Source organism: Tetrao urogallus (genome assembly GCF_951394365.1).
Source record: "Tetrao urogallus genome assembly, chromosome: 2".
Lineage (NCBI taxonomy): Eukaryota > Metazoa > Chordata > Aves > Galliformes > Phasianidae > Tetrao > Tetrao urogallus.
In genome coordinates, this window is record NC_136814.1 from 89725850 (window position 1) to 89749163 (window position 23314).

Below are 23314 nucleotides of genomic sequence, written 5' to 3' on the forward strand. Positions count from 1 at the left end.
AAATTGATAACAACCTCTCCAAACCTTCTGTTCTCCAGACTGAAGATTCTCAACTCTCATCATCTCCATGCACTTTACTGGACTCCTTCCTACAGTTCCATATCTGTCTTTCACTGAGGTTCCAGAACTAGACACAGTATTCCAAGTATGATTTCATCAGTGCTGAGCAGAGAAGTATCCCTGAGCATGCCAAGTGCTGTGAATTACATTTTTTTGGGTTGAGCACACAAGGACTTGCTGTAAGTTGTAGCATATGCAAGTGAGAAGCTACAGACTGCAATTATGTGCCTAGAAATTAGGCACTGTAGTTAAAGCAGCAAGCCTTCCTATTGCATCTGCTCTCTCATCTTAATGAATTTTTGCTGAAAAGATTAATATGCTACCAGTATTTTTATGAGTAATATGTTATAGTCTTCATCATAATCATTCTGAGTTTTTATTTCTTTTTACTGTTTCTCTTCATATTTATTATAGGAACGTTATGAGAAGGAAATGTATATTACTGTCACAAAGAAAGGAAGTATCAGGAACTGACAACAGTACACCAGGAACAGTATATGTGCATTTCATAAAGACTGTGATTTCCTTTTCCTAAGACACTTCTGTGAATGGAAGTCAAACATGTGCTGACCTTTTTTGGTATTATGTCACTCAGAAAACACATCTGCTGGGCTGTCTGCAATCATCACAAAGGGATTTTTGTTACTTTTTTTTTTTTTTTTTTTCCCTAAACAGAGAGAATACAGTGTATTTTCTCCTTAACCTCATTTAGAAGTGTTTTTCCTGGACATATTCCTAATAATTTGGCCCGAAGCAAATATTGGATACACAATATTTTGGAATGATAGTCACACAGTTGCTAGCCCTATAAACAGGTTCTCAAATGTGAAGTGTCAAATAAACTTTACAGCCCACATCACCACTGTTCTTATATAAACATTTAATGCACTAGCAGTTTTCTGGTCCCTCCCATTACTTTTCTCACTCATAAAAGATTACAGATTACTGGGATAGTTATTAAGGCTCCTATTTCTAGGATCAATGTACTAGTTTATCCGAGTTTGTTGAACTTACATTCTATTTCCCATGATATTTTCACTGATCATCTATTTAGCTCAATTGAGGAACTGAGTGGATTTTAAGGTATCAGTTCCCATTAACTCTGCCTCCTAATTTGTTTGAATACATTCAGGTTCAAATCCTTTTTAACACGTAAGTACAAACACAGCGATACAGAGTTGTCTGAGAAAACATGACTGGTGTCCATAACGGAAGAAGTCACAGTGTGAACCTTCATCTTTCCCCCTAATACAGCAGGTGTTCCTCAGTTTACCATACGTGTTTTTTATTATCTGCTTTAAATTACTTCAAGACAAGGCTTTTCTATAACCAGAGAGCACTCTGGGTGATATCAACTGGAAGAAGCTCTGTGTTGTGAAGTTGTGAAGAAACTCAAAAGAGAATACTTGCTATTTTTAAATAAGCTGGAAGCTTACATGTAATAAGCCATCTAAAAAAGCCATGAGCAAGTAGAGTAATTTGCTTACTGAGCATCGTATAACAGAAGTCGTAGATCTTTGTACACATGAGCACTGAATTTCAGCAAATGAACAGATCCCTACACATTTTATCTATTTAGGAAGAAACACGGATTACAATACTAATAGAAACTGGCAGGTGGATTTTTATCCTGGAAGATTACTTCCTCCTTTTTATTCAGAGTATCACAATAGGCTGCAAAACCAATTTACCTGTGCATCACACAGCATTTGTCCTTCTCTATGTAGTCTTCATATCAGGATGTTCTGTAACACAGTTGGCTGTATTTCACTTTCACTTTTAGATATTTCCTTAATCTCCCTTACACTGATAGGCCAGGAAACAAGTTGGTTCATATATGGTTGCAATGTAACCCTCTTTGTAGAAAAGACGACAACACTGATGAATTGCACAAAGCTCCTATTAGGCTGCATTCTCTGTCCATCCTATTTCACTACTCAGACTCCTTTGTTTGGTAAAATAGGTCAGTGCACATAAAAACACTCCTTTAGGGCTGAAGAATCACATGACCACAGCAAGCCATAAGGAATACGAATGCTAATATGGGAGGCAGCTGATTTGCACTACTTTCATGAGGCCTGGAAGACTGAAATACAACAAACACAGACCAAACTGCAAAGGAAAACACTACATGATGAATCAGAAAAACAACAACAACAAAAAAAAACCACACGTGTTTCTCATCTCAGAGCTTCAGCTATCCTGAAACAGAATATGACAAATTCCTAGAATATTCAGCTGCAAAGAACGGTGCCTTAGAGGAAGAGAACATTATGACCCTCATGAATACAATATAACCCCCAGTTTATAATACAATCCTGTCTGATTAACAGCTCTGCTCCATTCTTAACTGCCTCTGCAGAAATGCAAGCCTATGCATCCTTTCTTATCTATGCTACTAAGGATGCTGCTCATGTTTTTCAAGTGGCCCTTTTCAGACAAAGTTGAGTAACAGCAATTGCACTCATCCCTTTCAGAGAAGATAGCAGTTCAACTTTCTACCCCAGACAGTTACACACAGAAAATGAAACATCAAAAATGATGCTGTGAGAGTGGGATCAAGCTCGTCTTCTCTGTCTTCAAAACAAGGAGAGATTTGCTATTTAGTGGGAAAAAAATGTAATAGTCTAAAATGTTATGTCTGATTTCAGACAGCTCAATAGGAAATCCACTGTATTGAAGATGGCAACTGGTAAAGGAAAATTTCTTTCTCAACCCATCTTTCAGATTCTTTGTAGCTTGGGAAAAAAACAAAAACAGAAAAAAAACCATACCCTTTCCCAAGGTCAGTGCTCATGACAGTAGGTAAGACAAATGATATATCGTTTCTTCTCCAGATTCTGGACCCCAAATCTGTCTTCCAGTTGGAGGCTGGCACAGACTCAGTGGACAGTAGTGCCAGCTTTGTACTTTGCGGGGTGTCTCTGTGCAAACACTTTGCTTAGAGCTACCTAGAAACTTGTGTTTCAGACTGAGCAAAACCCCACTGCTTTTGAGCTGATCTGTAGATGTATGCAGTACTGTATTTATGTGGGATGTATGTGGGAAAGTTCTGAGACGTCAGGAAAAGCACAGACAAATACACACACCAGCACTGAAGAAGCTAGCTCTGGCTCAGAAGCATTATCTGGGATTTTCCTTTACTTAGATTATTTTAGCCAATTATTTAACTAGACAGAAAATAACTGGCAATGTAAAAGGAGTTCCATGAAATCCATGAGATGCAGACATAGGAAACATTTATATCTGTTAAATAAAAATTGATTGAGTCATCATTTCAAATGAGATGTACAGAAATCTCTACCCATGGGAATTTGCATTTCAAAAACACAGCTATTAGGCAGTAGAGTGGAATTAGCATAGCGTTATGTAAAATACAGTAAACTGTCTGTTATCACATACAATTCAGGTCTTCTGTGATACCCCTGTGAGACAGGGGTTTAAACTGGGGCACAGATCAGTTCTCATACAATGTATTTTGCAGTAGCAAATAAAAAAAATAGAACACTATCAAATTATTTAATATCTTTCAAAATGAGAAGTGAAAGCATGAAACTAAAATAATTCAGAATCCATTTTTTCCCCTGTAATTGTGAGTAACCTTACAACAGAACTTGTACAGAAGGGAAAATATGATCATGGAAAACTATTTCTGCCAAAATATACTGACATGCAAGTTCCTCAGGATGTTATTGAATCACATCACTACGTTACCTTCTCCTTTTGTGTAGATTGCAATGTTTCCATTTACCAAGCCAGCAAACAGGTATTGTGACATATACGTCAAGCTCATGACAGTTGATTTCTCAGGAGTGAAGAAGTGTTGAAGTCGAATTTTCTTTGAGCCCTGGCAACTTTTGTAAATAGAAATGCTACAAAAACAAACAAACAAACAAAACAAAACAAAAAAAAAAAAAAAAAACAAGAAGAAGATAAGTCTGCAAAATTCTCAACAGAATATCTACTAATAATATACTGGGGAAAAAATATATTCTTCTTCTGTACATAGGAAGACAAATATGAAAAGAACTATTTTGACCCTTCAGAATATCTAGCTAGATAATTTGCAGTTACTTAACAAAGACACTGGAAGTATAGGGGAAAAAAAAGAAGCATTTATTCAATTAACAAAGACACTGGAAGTATAGGGGAAAAAAAAGAAGCATTTATTCAATAAAGAAACATAGTTAGAATCATGCTGCAAGTTCCTTTTACAAGTCTGTCCAAAACTTCCCATTGGTTAGAAAGAAGAAAAAAGATTGATCTAGGGAAAAGAGAAGAAACATTCACTATCACACATCAAATGCACTTAACATTCTGATACTTCTTACAGATTGTCACCATGGGTATGTTAGCAATACTGAATAATTAAATCTAGAATGAATTGCATCTCAAACTCAAAGGCAATTAGTGCAACCAGTTTTTGGAATTGTTAAGAAATACAGCATTTTCCTTACACAGATATTTTTTTTTCCCTGCATGTATACCGGTTGGAAACCTCTACAAAAATTGCATATTGTTGCATAGTTAAGTTCTCATGAGTCAAAGCAAGATTTCTTCTCTTACTGAGTCACAATTTTAGAAAATACAGCTTTTTTCAATTGGGCCATGACTCAGTAAGGTCATCAGCTCAACCAAAGCAAAATAATTCACGTCAACAGTAAATAGCAATAGTATTTATTTGCATGACAAATCCTGCACAATATCACACTGTAGGAGGTTAATGGGTTCCTCATTTAACACTTCTCCCATTTAAAAAACTTTCCAATACTTAACAATTATGCTGCAACACTGCAAAGATAATATTTATATTGTTCAGACATGATGTATGATGAATTAAGCCTCTTTCATTAAGTAAAGGTTTTATTTTTATTTTAAATAATACACAGTATATTTTAAAATCATGCAGAGCATATTTTTTCTTTAGGTGGACTTAGATAAAAATGAGGTAATTTTAAAAAAAAAGAACATTTTCTAGGAAGTAACTCAAATTTTTGCTGTAGAGTAATAAAACTAATGAATAAATCATACACAGCATGCTAAAAATGAGAATCACCTTCCTTCTTCCATGCCAAGGCAAATAGTAGGCACATTAGAAGCTTTTGTAGGAACATTTTCAGAGTTGAGAGACATATTTATCTCCTTCATTTTCTCTTCTTCTGGTATGTAGACCATGCAGAGAATCCGCGATTCCACATTGAAGCACTCAATAACCTTAGGGCCAGAGCTTTGAAATGAGACTATTGCGATCTGGCCCATCTGATTAGTACAACTGCCAATCTGAATTGGAAAGAGAAGAAATAAAAATAATAGACAGAGATTGATAACTGTCTCCAGCAGGAGCAGCATTAACAAGGAGGAATATTGGAAAGTTAAAGAGGGCAACTCAAGATGAACAAGAAAATAATTCAGCTCAGAATGTTTTAAAACTTTACATAAGAACACAGAATTCCCCTGTATACTCACAGAAACTTTTCTTTTTTTTTTTTTTAAAGGACAAATATTTTGGCCTATTCTGAAATGTACATACAGAATATATTACAATTAGAGTGAGCAGTTGTGTAATGTATTATTTTTAAAAACCAGCATTCTTAGTTGTCTCAGCTACTCTTGAAATTGATAATATAGTTGAAGCTTGTCCTTTGAAGAGTAATAGGTCTACACATAAATGCTCTGCTGCAACAGAACGGGGGATTACCAATATCATCAGATACTTGTTCTTCAATTTCTCCTTGATCCAAATCTAGATATCATCAATATGTTCACAAATATTTTAGGAAGCTGGGAAGAGCAGAACAATAAATTGTGCACCTAAGCACCAACACATGTTTATACAGTGACTCCCTATGCATCTATGAAATGAAAAAACACGGCAAAGAAGAAGAAAGAAAATTATGCAGTAGTAGAAAAACTTCATTGACATGTATTTGTGATGACTGTTTTCAATTAACAAAAAGAAAATACACAAGTCATCCTGAAAAAGACTGCTGACAAAAACTACTTTTAACTTTACCTTTTAACTTTCAAGGGTTCCAAAATGATGTCCCTTAAAATCTCAGTTTTGCAGTAACAAGAAAACCTGATGAAATTTTTAGCATTTAAAAAACAAAATAAAAATAGGCGATGCCACTTTGCTAGAATATCAGCACATTTAGGTCATAATAATGTGCTAGTACATTATTTTCCTATGTATACACTTAAACAAATTGCGTATAGCTAAAACACTTTTCAAATATGGAACAGACAAAAGGACGGTGTGAGCACATACGGCTTTAAATAGCATGTAACTCAATCTAACAGTGCTCACCTGATTTCATTCTGTGCAACAGTAACAATCACACATAAATAGAGTACAGTACTAGTTATCTTCTACAGAAGTCCATCTTAAATAATTAAACAAAAATAATAATGATAATAAAATCCATATGCTGCTGATTGTCACAAAAAACATCTCCAGAAAGAGACAAAGTTCTCTGCAAGACTAAACTTACCCAAAGAAAACCATGCTCCACGGAACAGGAATCTGACTCTGTTTCTCCAGAGAGGTACAGTTCAGGGTTATAGGCAGCACATTCAATCTTCAAACAAAAAAAAAAAATGTGGACAGTTAAGGTTAAAAAGATATGCCTGATTCAGTTCTATTCAATCTGTAATTAACTAAATAAATCATTTAAGGATATCACAACGTCACAGAAAAGAAGCCAAGAAGTCAATCTAGCCCATCCAGTTCCAGTGGGCAGGGCCAACTGCATGTGTATCATTCCTAGCACATTCTTGTCTACTCTTACAGACATTAAAAGCTAAAGACTACAAATTATTCACCTGATCTGTACAAAGGCTTCACAGAGCTTCAAATTTCATTACTCTTTTTCCAACCTAAAGTCATCCCTGATGTAAATGCTAACCTTCTCATCTTAGCAATCAGATATTACCTTCCCTTCTATAGCGTCCTTTCACATATAAGGCTGCTATATGTCATGACCCCCTTTGAGTCTCCTCTTCGTTAGGCTCAGTGAGCACAATCACTAATTCATTTAATTATTTAGCTAAATCTTGTTTTAAACTTTTTAAGTTAGTTTCTAAAATTCTTGCTTATGACTGCTGTTTTACAACTGGCATCTCCCTACCAACTCCATATATTTGGAAGTGCAGAACTATGTGAACTAAACACTCTTCTTTAGCTGACCTGTTAAATACTTACTATGTAAAACACTACATAATGATTACCTTCTCTGAACCTTGTTTGGATGCATTCCATTGGTTATTCGCACTTTGTAACAATATCACATTTTTAACCAATTCTTACCTTGTTGCTATCTTAGAAATTGCTTTTATGGACTTTCTACTCAATCATCTCCTCAATCTGTACTTGTGTAGGTACTTAATTCTGCAAGAGAATACTGTGTGCCTGTCCTAATTACTACCACCCTCTTTTATTTCTTCAAATCACTCCTTCAGGTGTCCTACTCATTTTGAATGTTAATGCTATGCTTCAAAATACCTTCACTCCCTCCCACTTCTTGTTATTGTGTCACTGTCAGTAAACTAAAAACTATACTCAGGACTTTATCATCCAGGCCAATTAAGGAAAAAATAAAAATAATCAACCCAACCCACTCCTCAAGAATTCTGCCAGATTCAAGATCAATGTAAGTCTTTCCTTGCTCAGAAAATGAAACACCAGCGTACAAGCTCTAAAAAAGGCCTTTTTTGTTATTTGTATCTATTTTCTCTGGTTTCCCCTAATAAAAAGACTACATAAGCACTTCTCTATTATGAACTACTTGCACATATTTTTAACAGAGTAAAAAGGTTCTCAATGAGGTATGATATCATGCTTTTAAAAAAGACAGCATCCTCTACAATTCACACTCATGTGCTTGTCTCAGACATCAGTGACATAATATTACTTGTGATTCTGGAAACAAGTTGCTTAGCATTAACTTACACACTTCAACAGAATCTCGCAACATCATCTCACTACACTGAGACTGTTTTTTTTTTATTTATTATTTTTTTGAAGGAAACAAGGGGTCATAACTTAAGAGTTCTAAATTTCCAGTTTGTTTTTCAGAAGTGCAAAGAATTTCAAAATTCTCCCTGAAGTCAGCAGGCATTGCCGAGTGACTAGAAGTAGTAATAATGGTATGTATTCACCAAAGCAATACAGAACAAGGAAAAAAGACAAAACAGAAAAATAAAAGAACTATCTTTGCCAGTCTTAGCCTGTCTTATTTAACAAATACTGATGCTGTGTACTCATAATGGTGATTTACAGTAGCTGTGACAGCTAAGTACTTCACTAACCAACGAAAAAGTTAACCTGCTGGCTGGGTATTTCTCAGGCTATTTCTTACATCTCTATGTCACTTTATGTCTTACTCAAAACGGATGATGTTTTTCACAGTCAAATCCTAGTAGTTTAGCTCTCCATTTCAATAAGCCTTTTACATGATGATGTAAATGTGCTCTGATGGCTATTACTGACTCCCTGTACTACCAAGCAGTCTGAGCAGTATGCTAAGAGATAGCAGGATCAGCCAAGCAAAGGGCTCTTCCCACCCCAACCTCTACCCCTACATCAAAACTGCAGCTGAAGCTGCAAAAAAGCAGAAGAAATATTTAGGTGATTTCATCCAGGAATATCAAGGCATCAAGAACACCAGGTGTGACAGCTGGGCTTCTGTGTTCTCCTTTGGATCTGTAAAACTACCAGAGCCATCTCGGAGCTCAGGCAAACTCTGCCTGCAAAGAGCATTACATAAGTCCACAGACACGTGACCTTCCCTTCCTTTTAAAAGAAAAAGACCCTTTTGAAACTTGATTACAAGGGATGAACCTGAGCCTTTAAGGCACTTGGCACAGACCTACAGAACTTACGAATACACAGGCTCTACGGAAATGCAAGTATTTAAAATTCCCTTTAAAATAATTGGTTTGGTTATTTATCCAACTGTGACACAGAAAATATTCAATAAACATAAATCCAAGTGTCTAGTAAGATATGAATGACATATAAATCTACATACTTTGTTGTTTGAGGGCTCAAATACTGTGTTCCTGCAACCCTCTTGGACTTTCTATCGCTGCTGGTCTTATACCAAAGTATACATTAGCAGTAACTTAAGAGAACTAATAGGTGAGAACTAATAGATGTATTTACATTACAGTTTTCCTTAGTAGTGACATCATGAAAGAAAACAAACTGTAATTTCGTATAATCGTTCTATTCACCTTAAACTCCTGCTGCTTCGCCATCATCACTGGCATGTGTCTAACAAGGAGAGGATGTTTCTCCTTTTTGATTTGATTCCCATCATCTTCCACACAGAACCAACCTAAAAGGTTATCCTCCGCTGTAATGGAAAGAACAAACAAACATCCCACAGCACTTTCATTGAATAACTGCTTACATCTCTCTACAGAAATAGAAAATAATTATCTTACAATTGGCTAGTAATAATCAGGCTCTTCTCATGTCGTATATACTTTTGTTGGAATAAACAATAAAACTATGAGCAGAAATTCAATATAGTAGATTATGTAACTACTGTTAATGCCAAAAAAGCAACACTTAATACTAGCAAAATGTTAATGATCTTATCAGTAGCTTATTAAAAGAGTAAAGGTACCCTTCCTCTTCCTCTTTTGAATCCTTAAAGGATACCAAACTTTTCCTCAGACCTACCAAATCTATCATCTGCAAATATGACAATTTTTCTGCAAAAGTAAAAGCAAAGTAGCATCACTACAATCTGCTATTTATCATCCTTACAAGGATCCACTTCCTGCACTGATGATGTCCAGTTTTCTTTCCTTCTTTGTTGTTTTATCTGCCTATTGTGAGATGCCATAAAAATACCATATTTTGAAAAAGTGCTGACAAAAGCTGCTTTCTACTTTGCATATCCTCAATGTTTCAACTTAAGCATTCAACATCCCAGGTAACTTTCGAAACTTAGGCACTCTGAGGAAACACAGGAAACTAATAATATCATAGGACAGCACATTCCTTGTTGCTCCCACTTAGATCAGACTTGTTAGTGATAATTTCTCTAGTGAAAACTAAAAGCTTATACTAAAAAAACTGACTCTGGTCCCAAAGAGAAAAACTTATTTCCTATATCCAACTAAAGAAATATTTCATCAAAATGTCATGAATGTTTATTTCATGCTCAGGAAGCTAAAAACAAATGAACCAACAGCTTTACTATCATTTCCTAGCTAAAATTTCTTGAGCTAAAACTGAAAAATGTGAACCTCAAAGGCATATGGCTGAAAAGATTGTAATATCTGAAAAGATATGTACACAATGGATGTCATGTATCATCATCAGTCAGACATGTAGTGTAACTTCATTCATTTTGATTTAGATATATCAAATAAAAATTATTATCATAGATCATACAGATCATCATTACTTTGTAAGTCAATCATTATTATCTACTGTATTGCAATTTCAAGATCTGTAGATAGAACTTTGTTAAAAAAAAAAATCATTTTGTATGAAAAAAGTATTACACTGTACATCTTATATATTGTATTGTAACTTGATAGGAAATGTAAGAAACCAAGAATTACCAAGGGCTAGTTTAGCCATTTGCAAATTGTTGATCCAAGACTGTTTGATGGCAGGGGTAAATGTATTGAATACAGCTGTAAAGAAAGTAGGCCGCCCAGACCTGCAAGACAAAAAAATTTAATAAAATAAATGAAAAACAATTACACAAAAAGAGGCCATTCTAAATGTACTAAGTATGAGATTCAGACAGGGCTAGAAAAGTCAAGCAAGACAAAAATCCAACCATCTTCCTTTATCTTAAAGGACATAGCTCAGATGGGCAACGATAAGCCACACGTCCTTCTTCTCATGCTTTACATGAAAAGGTATGACAAGAACAATCCTCCTTGACAAATTAATATAATAGCGGCTATTCCTTGTCAAGTGCCATCACCACAGTTCCTCTCTTATCTTGCATCAGGAACTAAATGTTGAGGAACAGGAGTAAAACTACACTGCCGTTCTGAAACATGGAAGTTGCAAAAGCTTCAGTACAACAGTGCAATTTAGAGGCTAACTGTACAGGCAAGAGAGCAGGAAGACCTAAAGATTCCCTGGTACATCTCTATCTAACACACAAAGCCATTTAGAAAGTTTCACAATCAAGAATTACTACTGACTTGTCCTGTTTTCCTGGAAGCTGCAGCTGAATTCTACAGCGATCTGCTGCTCTGATTTCATCTTCTTTTTTCAAGATCAATTTTTGTAAACCCGAAGTCCAGTCATGTGCTACCGATTGGTTTAAGTTCTGAAAAATTGAAAAAAGAATGCTAAGGATCAATATTCATCTACCAACCTACTTCCAATGAGCTAAAGGTGATCTTTGTGTACAAAGAGTTCCCAGTACTTGGCTCTCATTTAGTTCTCATTTTTTAATCATGTATAATTTAGACAGATTTGTAAACATGCTTTAAAAATGTCTGTAAAGATTGTTAACACATATTAGCTGATGATTTACTTGCACACTGTTCAGATTTTGATGATACATACATAACACTCCCAAGGATTTGTCAAACTATGAAATGCAGATTTGCATCAATTGCTCGTACAATCCTTTTACTTCATTGCAGTGAACAGCTACCAAGAATCTATAAATTCTCTTTCTAAAGGAAGTCTCAAGGAAACCTCTGTAAATCACACTGCCAGTGTTTTTGTTCAAATCTTTGAGGCAAAATGTTTACGTAGCCATCGTGGAAGCTCTGTATAGTTGCAGAGCTTCTTAATCCTCCCACTTAAGTAGGATGCTGAAACACTCATTCTCTGTAACCTAAACATAACAAGTTATTCACATGCAAGAGCACATGAATTACCCATTGTTAAAATTTTATGAAAATTAAAGTATTTTTTTTAAATAAAGAAACTGACCTCATTCCTCATCTAAATTATTTGAATTATTTTAAGCAGCTCTGTCTGGAAACATTGATTAAACGTTATATTTTTTAAATGTAGTTGGCACTGACTGGTAGCAAAAGTGGAAAGGTTTTGTATATTTTGATTCTATCATTTTAGTGGACGAAAGTCCTTTGGTATCTGTTGCACACCTCATTCCAATAATGCAGCTGAAATTCACCTCCACATTCTGGTGAAATTTTTGTCCTAACAGACTGCTTCCATAAATGTCCTTCACAGTACATATTTTCATCAATTTTTATGTTCTACTTAATGTCCTTGCCTCTGAAGTCAGGATATTCCAAGAGAAACTCAGCTTTCATATACACAAACATTTACTTACAGTCTGTGATGGCAGGTAGGAATTTTAAAATGTACTCAAGCATACATAAAACATATAAAACAAGAGGCAAAGAAGAAAGCAATTAAAAATATATTATTGATTTCTTTTTAAGTCTTATGAATGCGGAGAATGGAGAATTCATTCCGAAATTCAGTGTTAATGTTCTATATCTATTTGCTAGAACAAAGGCTAAATGAAAGCAATGTGAACAAAACCAAAGCAAATTGCTTTCAAAATTCATCACAACATCTATTAACATTTTTGTGATTTGCATTTAAGTACAATTTCTCCCCAAAAGCTAGAATTATAAGCTCATATGAGCATTAAGAGCTTCCTCCAAGCAACCATCCTCCTACTACCTCGTCTAACTATAGGAATCTAATTTCAAAAGACCAAAACATAATTCTGTTTCCATATAAGCTTATCAGCTACTGAGGAAATGTAGACTCTTGTTTCCACCTACACTTAAAAACAACGAAGCAAAACAAGATTAAAAGACAGCTGTAATCTACTTACAGCATGAAACATTTAAAAGCAATTGAATTACTGGAGATAAAAATGATTTCTTTACAGAGAGAATATCTTACATTGACCCCAGGGAAAAACAACTGGGCTATTTTACAACAAGAATACATTTTAAAAATAAATCCAGCTTTGTTTATTACCTGATAATTTCCTTTAAGGCTGCCTATTAATTGACTAATTTGACCAACTACATTCAAATCATGTAAAAGGTTCTGCAGATCATGGTATAGTTGCCCTGGTCCCATATACAGCTTGTCTAAAATGAACAAGAACATAATGTTATATATAATAAAAAGAAGTAATTCTCAGTTAAAGGAGGAAAGCATGACAAACATAATATTATTAACATATATCGCTACTTCTTAACACTATGAAAATTAGGTTTATGAAAATAGGCTTTGCTCTTTCTAGATCATAAAAACAACTAACGCATCAATATGCAGATAGGATCATCCAAAAATCAGTGTTTTATTTATATGTATACCATAGCCATCTCACTTTCCTGCTCCAGGTGCTTTCGGTGCTCCTATAGACAGATACTTATGAAATGCATCATGGGAAGCGGTAGCAGTATATGTTATTGTATACTAGCTTTGCATATACAGGTGTTACCATTCTCATTTCCTTGTAGTTCACCATATATTGCCTTTTTCAGTTTGTTCATCTATTATGAAGGACAGCATCATCTGTAGCTTTACTAGGAATGCACTAAAACTATGACAAATAGCAAAGTTTCACCGAGCCTCAAATCTGTAGATAATTGAATTTTTGCTTAACACCAACCAGCGGGCTTGCTGTTACATGACAATGTGCACATCCTTCAAGAGGGCTGCTTCTCATTACGTGACATAGCCAAAAAACTTATCTGTAGCCTATACTAAGGTGGTTTAAAAGTCCAAATTTGTTTTAGCAAAGTAATTCAGGACCTTATAGCTACATCCAAACTCTATCCATAAACCTAACTCACAAACCTATAACTTCGTTGAACCACATGAAATTTTACTGCAATCAGACAAGTGGAAAAAGGATTTGCACTGAAGATAGCACCAAGTATTAGCAGCAGCAGAAATATCTTGCCCAAGCCATTAGTAAGTACATATGTTTACAAAGAAACACTAACTGAGAAAAAAATATTCTGACTAATAGGATCAAATAGGCAGTTTAATGTGCAAAATTTCTGAAGCACTGCTAACACCTTGGCTCCCAGACATGATTCTAGCAGAGGGATGGCTATACAGCTCTTGCAGAAACAACACTCTCTCCCCCCCAAGCCCCACACTGACTCACACAGAGTCGGCATGTTTCCCTTTGGAATGACAGGAACCAGGCTGGATTATTTTTCCAGGAAACCCCTGCAGATTATTTATCTCATGCAGTGCAGCATTCAAGATACAACTCCAAGCCACAGTTTTGGAAGCTAGTCTGCGGGAAGCAAATCATCCTGACCAGGAGGTTTTCAAGACTGTGCTGGCAAGAATATGAAGTAAATCTAATTCTAGCTACGTAGACCACGTCTATGTGCCAAACCCCGTCATACAAGGAGAATGCTCTCAAAATATGGTTTGAATTTTGAGTGCTCCTGAGGACTCAGTGGCTCTTGTGGGTCCCTTTTAACACAGGATATTCTGTGATTTTGCTATTAATCTGAGGACTGCAGCTGGTGGAAGACCAGGAGCACTCACTGGCATGCTGCTGATCCCAGGCAGCCTCTTCCTCCCAGGTAATTCCACAGCCTGCTGCAGGAGCACAGGGGCCAGCAGCACAGGGATGGCCACAGTGTGCCATGTGTGGTGGGCAGGGCAGATGGATGTCAGCACTGCGTGGCTGGGACCAGAATGGAATAAAACACCAACCAGGAGCCCAACAAAATACAACAGACCAAACACAACACTATCATACAGATCAAGGCCATCACTGGACATTTACATAATCCACTACATTAAGGCAGGAATCCGTCTGAATTCTTGAAGGCTGAAAAATCACAAGATCTAAGGGAAATGGTAAGGGTTACTTAATTTACGAATTCTCCACTTTACTGCAGGAAAACACAATGTAAACTGGAGATCTTGCACTTTTCTGCACTTGCCCAGAAAACTGAAAGTTACTCTCATGCTTTTAGATGTTCTGCTAAATGGAATGAAAGGATTTAGGAACAACTGCACTTACACCATTTACCCAAGCAGAGAATAGATGCAACTTTCATCCACTCTCCTTTGCCTGTTCTGAATGTTAATTGAAAGCACAATGGAGCCTTTCTTATCCTCACAAACAAATCAGTCTTTAGGAAAAGATCATTATATTTACTGTACGCAATGAAAGGAAATAAATCCAAAGTAGACAGACCTAGGAGGAAGAGCTTTTAGGTGCTGTTCAGAATTGTTTTTTTTTACACATATTTACACATACACAATACAAAATTTTAACACTTCTGCAATTGTAGACCATGAACTTTCATTAGGCTGCATTTTCATTTTCTCCATTCCAAATACTTGAAAAAAGCAATATCTGAAAATCTCTCCTTGAATCTCTCTTCTTCTGCAAGGTTAAGCCTTTTTACTAAGTAATCTCAACAATAATTACCAATTAGAATTCCTAGTTCTTAGTCAAATCAAATTGCTGATTTCAACTGGGCAACACTCAGGGTTATAAATCTGGTAAAATCTGGTTGAAATCTGAATAATACATTCAGCATTGTAAAGAACACAAATGAAATAATTTTTGCCACAGATTTCTGCACCAGAAGTTTACAAAACAAAATTAAGCCTGATTCTAAGTAATTAGTAGTTAGCCGAGTTTCTGGCAGAAGCCTGTTCACCTGCACGTCATTTATAAATTCCACAGCTAAACAAAGCAAACTGCTGCACTGAAAAACACATCACAAATACTTCCAAAATTTATACTCATGGGGCTGACCAACACAAAACATAAAGCCACAATGTCGTGAAGAGCTGAAAAATTGTGATAATTCCCTTGTATAGGATGGATACTTTCACCTGAGTGAATTTCAGCTATATTACTGATGAGCTGAGAGAGCTAGAGCTCTTCAGTACAGGGAAGAGAAGTCTCTGGGGGGACCTTATAGCAGCCTTCCTGTACCTGAAGGGGACTGACAGGAAAGCTGTGGAGGGACTTTTTACAAGGGCACGTAGCAACAGGATGGGGGGAAATGGCTTTAAACTAGAAGATAATAGATTTAGTCTAGATATCAGGAAGAAATTTTTTATTGTGAGGGTGGTGAGACACTGGAACAGATTGCCCAGTAAGGTTGTGGATGCTCCATACCTGGTGTTCAAGGAAAGGCTGCATGGGGCTTCAAGTTACCTTGCAGGTTTAATTCCTGCCCATAGCAGGGGAGTTGAACTTGACCTTAAAGGTCCCTTCCAACCCAAATCATTCTATAATTCTATGACTACTTCTGAAGTTTAAAAGCCAGGATCACTCCTTGCAGCTTCATAAAGACAGAGTTAAAAGCAAATCAGAAATAGGACACTATTCAGCAATGTACAATAGCAAGCATTCAGTCAGAAAGACTTTGTGCTGTAGTCTTCAAAATAGGCCATACAGCAAGTTTTAACTACTTATATCTATGGATTTTCCTTGTGCTGCTATCACACCAGAAAACAGATCTCCTCTACTCCCTCCTGCATCTCCAAATGCTTTTATAAATATTCTAGTTTCAGCCTTGAGAATAAGGGATAAATCTTGAATTTCATTCACTAATGGCCATCTGAGTCTATTTTGTCTGCATCATGCAAGTTTTATAATATTTTAATAAATCAAGATAAAAAGGAAGCAAAGAGAATGTCAAAGCAAATAAAATAACCTGGCAAATGAAATTCTGTCATTTAGAAAAAACAAACTGAAGTCATTTTAAGATCAACCATTAAAGGGCAAGTTCTTAGTACAGAAAAGAAAACAACAACAAAAAACAGTAAATAAAGAGTGCCTGTTTCCATCTTTGATGTCCCAAGATGACAAATTAAAATGAAATTGTAATGGTCAGCCACAGCAGATATCAAAAGCCATGGCAATTGTTCTTTCCTGGAGGTCCTTAGCAGGCAGAAAATGAAGCAGAAAAATAACTGAGATCATAACAATGTCCTCATTGGGAGAGAATTCTCTTAGATTTCACCACTTGATTTCTGTCAGGATGATGGATTAAAAATTACAGCAACTTCACCACTGAACTGGGTCCTGAAAGGGCTACATCTTTTAAAACAGAATTGGGTTGCAGAATCGTTGGTGGCTAACAATACATTAACTATCAGTTGACTCAGCTCAGAATTGTCTGATGGATGATATTTCCTGGGTGAAAGTAGGTGGTAGTGGTGAGTTGGGGGAATGCAGTCTGTTCATCAGATATGTTTCTCAGTGCAGAGCCAAAGTTCTGCCCGCTAAAAATGTTCCCTGACCATTACATTGGTGGGTAGCTTGAAGAGTGTTCTCTCTTTTTCTCCATAGAAAGCACTGATAAACTCTTGGTTTCATTCCAAGGTGGATGATATGGTAGATTATTTTTTTTGTACTTTGAAAAGTTTTAGAAATGATAAAGTCATTTCCTTCCCATTTCTAAGCCACTCCTGCTATCAAGCTCCAAAACAATTTTATTGTATTTTAATGTGGGAAAAAAAAAAAAAAAAAAAAAAAAGCAGGAATTCAGGGATAGTTCTTCCCATCTCCGCACATCCGCCATGCTGCAGAGAATGGTGTGCTTGGGCAGAAGGAGAATGCCATCTGCTGTAACCAATAACCATGTATCTCACTTAGGATGCAAAGTTTTGCATTCCACCTACAGATCAAGGGTAAAATCTTGGCATGACACGCAAGTCAGTAGAGGAATTTTTTTCATCAAATCCTTTGTTGCTAAGATATCACCAGAAGAATTTGTGCCTCCTTGCAGCAGGCAAGTTTAGTGCCAGCAACCAAAAATTCATGCAAAATGCCTAATCCCTTACTCAGCATTATTTTTTAAAGTATTCAAGACAGATCCATGAAGAAAAAAAAAAAAAAAAAAGCTACCAATTTCTTTAAAGAGAAGGAAAAAAAAATTAATTTAATTTTTGCTGCTAAGTTAAACTGATCCTTGGTAGAGTTTATGTGAGTATAATACTAAAACTTCTACCTGCTCATTTCCCAGCCCTGTGTTCTGGACCATCATGTTAAATTCACCAGCTTTACCTGATTTGAAGTAATTATAATTGAAGCAAAAGCAATTTCAGCCCATTAACATCAATCCACTCACAAAGCCCGCAGGAAACTCCCTGGGTGTGGTTAAAATCTGCTTAACTTGGTTCAGGCAAAATTAGTATTTGTGCATAAATATACGTATAGAAAAAACGCTTAGATGTGGTCAAAGGGGAAAATGACTCCTTACCATCTTTATTTAGAGGAGCTCCGTCATGCTCTGGGACCAACACGAGCCAGGACCTGAATTAAAGACTCATTCCAATGGTGTTTTTCCCTTCCTAGCAGCCAACCTTCCTGTGCCCACCCCTAGCTGACCCGCCCTGCACCACACCGGCAGACCCACAGCTGCACACTGCTCTGCTATGGAGCGTGGCCAGCAGCTGCAGATCTCACTGCATGGCCAGCACAGCAGCAGCTGCTTTAATGGGTGCTGGCACAGCACCAATCCCTCGGGATCGCCGTCTATCTGGCTCCACACAATTTTAAATTCTCATGGGTACTACAGGCATATTGGGTATTGTACTCCTGAACTGAACATGCCCTGTTCTTGATCTCAAAGAATTACCACGGGACTGATTTATTTACCATGATGATTTGTTACTCAGACACATTTTCTACAAGCTTCTGCTGTCTTCTGTTTCTCAACTGTGAGTTGATATGATAGATTCATGCTGCTAAAGGGGAAAAAAAGTGTTGCCATGCCTAAAGTAGATGCAGACACCTATAAATTAGATGTCTGTTACTAGATAAGCAGAAATAATGGCTCAGGCGGTCCCTTCCAATTCAAAACTTCTATTTAATTCCTGATGAGGAGGATTTTTTCAAGTAATATTACATATATCCAAATGACAAATACATAAAACAGAAGCCTCATCTAGTATTAGTCTCAATAATGCAAGTACTCTTGCAAGTATTTCTGTATTGCATGTCATATTAAAGTGGAAGATGGTTAACAAATACCTTCCTGAGTATCTCATATACTGCAAAGTAACTAATCTTGACAAGATTTGCTTCAAGCATAGTTATAGTGATGACCTTTTCCCTCACATGGATCAAAAATCAATATAAATTGCTTTCAAAACAACCTCTTGATGTGAACTGAGAACCAATGCATCAGAAAAATTCAGAGTCCTCAGACAGATTATTTTGACTGAGAGATGCAGAGCACTGAAGTCAGGCAATGCATAATACTAAATGCAAGTTCACGAATACGGTGATTGAACAAGGAGAAATGGTTTCAAGCTTGAAGAGGGTAAATTTAAATTAGATATAAGAAAAAAGACCTTTTACAGAGAGGGTGGAAAGGCACTGGAACAGGTTGCCCAGAGATGTGGTTGATGCCCCATCCCGGAGACTTTCAAGGTGAAGATGGATCAGGCCCTGGGCAACCTGACTGACCTGACTGATGTGTGTGTGCCTGTTCTTTGCAGGGGGAACTGGACTACATGGCCCTCAGAGGTTCCTTCCAAGTATAAAGTTACTATGATTCTGTGATTCACATGTAAAAGCCATAACCAACTGAGAAAGACTAAAGCTTCCAGACTAAAGCCGCAGCATCATTGAAGGGCAACACGAAGTTAATGACATGCTTGAAGAACATGCCAGATTTGAAGAAAATGCTGAAAGGCTGATAGATCCCAAATTTGACTTGCCATTTGTGATATGGTCTTTGAAGCTGAGCACACTTACATTGCTTCCTCCCACTGAGCCATCTGTGCGTAGCCAGGCAACATACTGAAACATCAAGAGTTACGAAGGAAAGAAATTTGGAAAAGATTCAATCCTCATTTTGAGCATAAAAATCATCCGGGATCTGAGGAGAAGTTACGTATGTAGGAGGTAACTTGAAAAGCTGCTGTTGAGAAAGGCATAAGGCATTGCTACTTGAACAGAACTACGCACTCGGAACAAATAATTAAAAAACAAGTCCCTTCCACAACACTTATGTCTACATTTTAACCTAATACATTTGTGCAGTGTGCTGGAAATGAAATCATCATGATACCAGATGAATTCTTGATCACTTCACAATAAACTGGAAGGATGTCATGAGACAGTTTATCCTAAATGTATTAAAAATGATGATGTGGCAATAATATATTTAAAAATATTTCCACGCAATCAGAATTGCTCCATTGCTTTGTTTTAGATGTGGGATTTTCCTGCAAGTTTTTCTGTGATTTTCCTTAAAAGGAACAGCAGACAGAGAGCATCCCACAGTTCAGTTTATAATGTTCGCTCTTCAGGAAGGATGAGGTTGGAGCCAGAGGCAGTCTTGCACCTTAAGGAAGATAGTTTCTAGTTTTCCAAAGATCTTGAGAATTAACTTACAGAAGGAAAACCAGAAGGCACTAATAAAGTCCAAAATTCAATTACTGCAATTTAGGAATTCTTCCTATACAACTTGGTATAAGATCCTGCACTTCTGAATACACCGCAATGCAAAATACAGAGGACAAACTCTTTCTAGCTGCTATGGATAACAGATTAAGAAAAATATTCTCCCTAAGATGGTCAAGTGGAATTAGTTTTATTGATGCAAATAGAAAAGATTATTTACATGATATGATGAAACTCAAGCCATCTATCTCAGCAACTGATCAACTCAGCTGGGAAAAAGATACAGAATACTGGGAACATTGGTGATATTGTAATTTACTTAACAGTTGATACTGATGCTCATTGCTAAATACTACATCCTTTCCCTTTGAAAACAAAAACAAAAAACCTTTTTAACAAAACATCCCACTTTCACTGGAAAGCGGGTGGTGAAAACTGCCCTGCTGTACCCAACGGCAGCAGTATGCAGTGAAAGTCTCTTCTTCTATCTTCCAAGTCCTTCTGTCAGAAAATTCTTTACAAATCTTACAGCCAGTGACAAAGAAAACAAGGATTTTATTTTTAGATGCTGAACGAGCTTCCTGCACACACAGTTATGTAAGCCAAGCACTTGACAACTCCTCCCACGACATCACTCCTATTTGTGCCTTTTGCCTTGCTTACACACGCTGGTCCTGTTTCCATAGGCACCTCAGCAAAGCATGCGTGCAGGTTTTGTTTTCAGGTTTTCTTTGACAACACTGTTTCAATAGCCAACTGAAATTCCAGGAAAGTACCAAAAAAGTAGTCTTGGGAACCCAAAACCCCAGCTTCAGGGAGAGAATCTGAAGGCAAACAAGCCCATAGATGAATGGAAAAAAAGAAAAGCAGACTTCTTCTTTAATGACATTTCGTTCTTTTATGCCAGATCAAACTCATGATCTCAATGGTTGCGTACCCCTGAAAAGTATGAGCTGCTGTAGTTCAAATCTAGTTCAATTCTGGTTTCATAAAACTATCAGATCCAAACTCCATAATGTTTACAGGGTTGTACTGGTCTCTAGGTTTGGAAACAGAAGCAAATGGAAAACCAGGAATAATATTAGAAAACAAAAGCTCAGTTTGCAGCCATCAACGAAAAGAGGAATAGCTGTACTCATGCAACTTTATACCATGACCCTAAATTATAACTATCAATGTTATTAACAACACTGTACAGGAAGAAGCAGCACATACACATACTACTAAGCGACAAGCAACAAAATCCTGAGATCAGCAGAACATAAATTAGTGAATTCAGACTTAGAAGCTGGCCTAATTACCAATACAGTCTGGACATACCATCATCATTGTCCAACATGAGAAGCATTATCATAAACATGAGGAGGCTTTATTGAGCCTAACCCCACAAGGGAATAAATTCTAATCACACTTCAGTCATGTAGGAAATTAAAAGTAATTTCTAGGAACTTAATTATTGAATCTGATAATCTGAGCTTACAAAATTCTTTAATGTATTTATTCTCACTGCCATGCAAGATGGGAGTTTTTGAGGCCTTTAATCACAGATAAAGAACGGAGTCCCAGAAGCCACCAATCACACTTAAAAGAGATCTGGGAAACAAACCTCCCAAGTCTTAACTCTGGCAAGTCTTTTTAACATGCTTTGCCTTTGTGACAGCTCTTAAATGGTAATTACGTAATGCTGAGACCTACCCCAATATTGTGTCAGATCTGAGCACCAAAGAAACAGGTTGCACAAAAATTACTGTCCAACCACAAAACTGCTTATTCACACAGCTTGAGTATAATATTAGCACAAATAATATCAACAGCTTGCAAGTGCAAATAGTGTGCAAGGTATCAAATGCAAGCAGTTTATAGTGCTATACTACTCACAAGTAAAATTACGCAAGAACACCAAGCAAAACATTTAAGAAGAAACAGAAGTAGCTCATACATCATGAGCATGGCTTAGGGATTATATTAAACTCCAGATAATCCTGACAGTGTGGGGAATTGTAGAGGTAAAACATGATAAATATTTTTTCCTGGTGACAGAAACAGTTATGTCAGAAGACAGGAAAACAGGAGGTCCAACGCAGCGACAGGCACGGAGCATGCAGGCAGTTGCTCTGTGGTACACCAGCAGGACAGCTGTGTTTTCCTGGGCTGCATCCTGAGTGCAGTTACAGGTCAGAGCTCCTCCCGTCCCTCTGTCTCCATGAGGATGGAACATCCTGGAAACAAAGGGACTGTGGAATGAAAGAGGTAACATTTCTTTCTCAACCCTTCCTCTTTCAGGGTCCCAGAGGGACCAATGGAGGATGGAAAGGAACTGGAAACCTCTGCCCCATGAAAAGAAAGAGAAGCTGCACGCAGCCTCTGTAGTGCAACTGCACGGGTGTAAAGAGTGAGAAAGGAACTGGATGTGAGAAGACAAACACCAACATAAACAGGCAGAGAAAGTACATGCATGAACATGCTTACACAAAGTACTGCATTAATCCTGAGACAGGTCTGCAAGTCACCAAGCTGCCAGAGGTTTCTATTGGAGTTCAGACTAGATTATCTGTAACTCGTGGAAACCATGCTGTGAGGAGCTTTACCTCCCTCTTCCATACTCCCTTGAGCATAGCTAGATGTCAGCTTCTTTCACCACTCTGTGTCAAGATGTGAATGAGAACCCTGGCAAACCAGGAAAAGGATTCTAGGAACTGAACATGAAAAAAATCATTTGAAAAACAAAGAGAAGAGTCTCTTCCTAAGTAGGTGAGACAAAAATGTAGCATCTGATTTATTCTATGCATAATCCACCAGCTGAAAACTTATCTTCTCAAGTAGAGAACTATTTCATGTCACCAGTTTGCTGTGTTTGAAGTGAGATTTATTTAAAATCTCTGGCCTTTTGTTCACATATATCAACGGCA

The 23314-nt window shown here is 36.9% G+C and overlaps 1 protein-coding gene across 3 annotated transcripts in view; it reads right to left on the minus strand.

Moving 5' to 3' along the window:
• The window catches only part of ARHGEF10 (Rho guanine nucleotide exchange factor 10), a gene marked incomplete at both ends in the record, with an annotated part of 95639 nt that overhangs the window by 23368 nt on the left and 48957 nt on the right, over window positions 1-23314 (minus strand). For all 3 annotated transcript variants that reach the window (XM_079550698.1, XM_079550697.1, XM_079550696.1), the window contains 7 exons: window positions 3775-3932; window positions 5117-5340; window positions 6552-6638; window positions 9295-9416; window positions 10642-10742; window positions 11242-11369; window positions 13019-13134. In XM_079550698.1, coding sequence (XP_079406824.1) covers window positions 3775-3932; window positions 5117-5340; window positions 6552-6638; window positions 9295-9416; window positions 10642-10742; window positions 11242-11369; window positions 13019-13134 — 936 coding nt within the window. The remainder of the gene's footprint in view (window positions 1-3774; window positions 3933-5116; window positions 5341-6551; window positions 6639-9294; window positions 9417-10641; window positions 10743-11241; window positions 11370-13018; window positions 13135-23314) is intronic.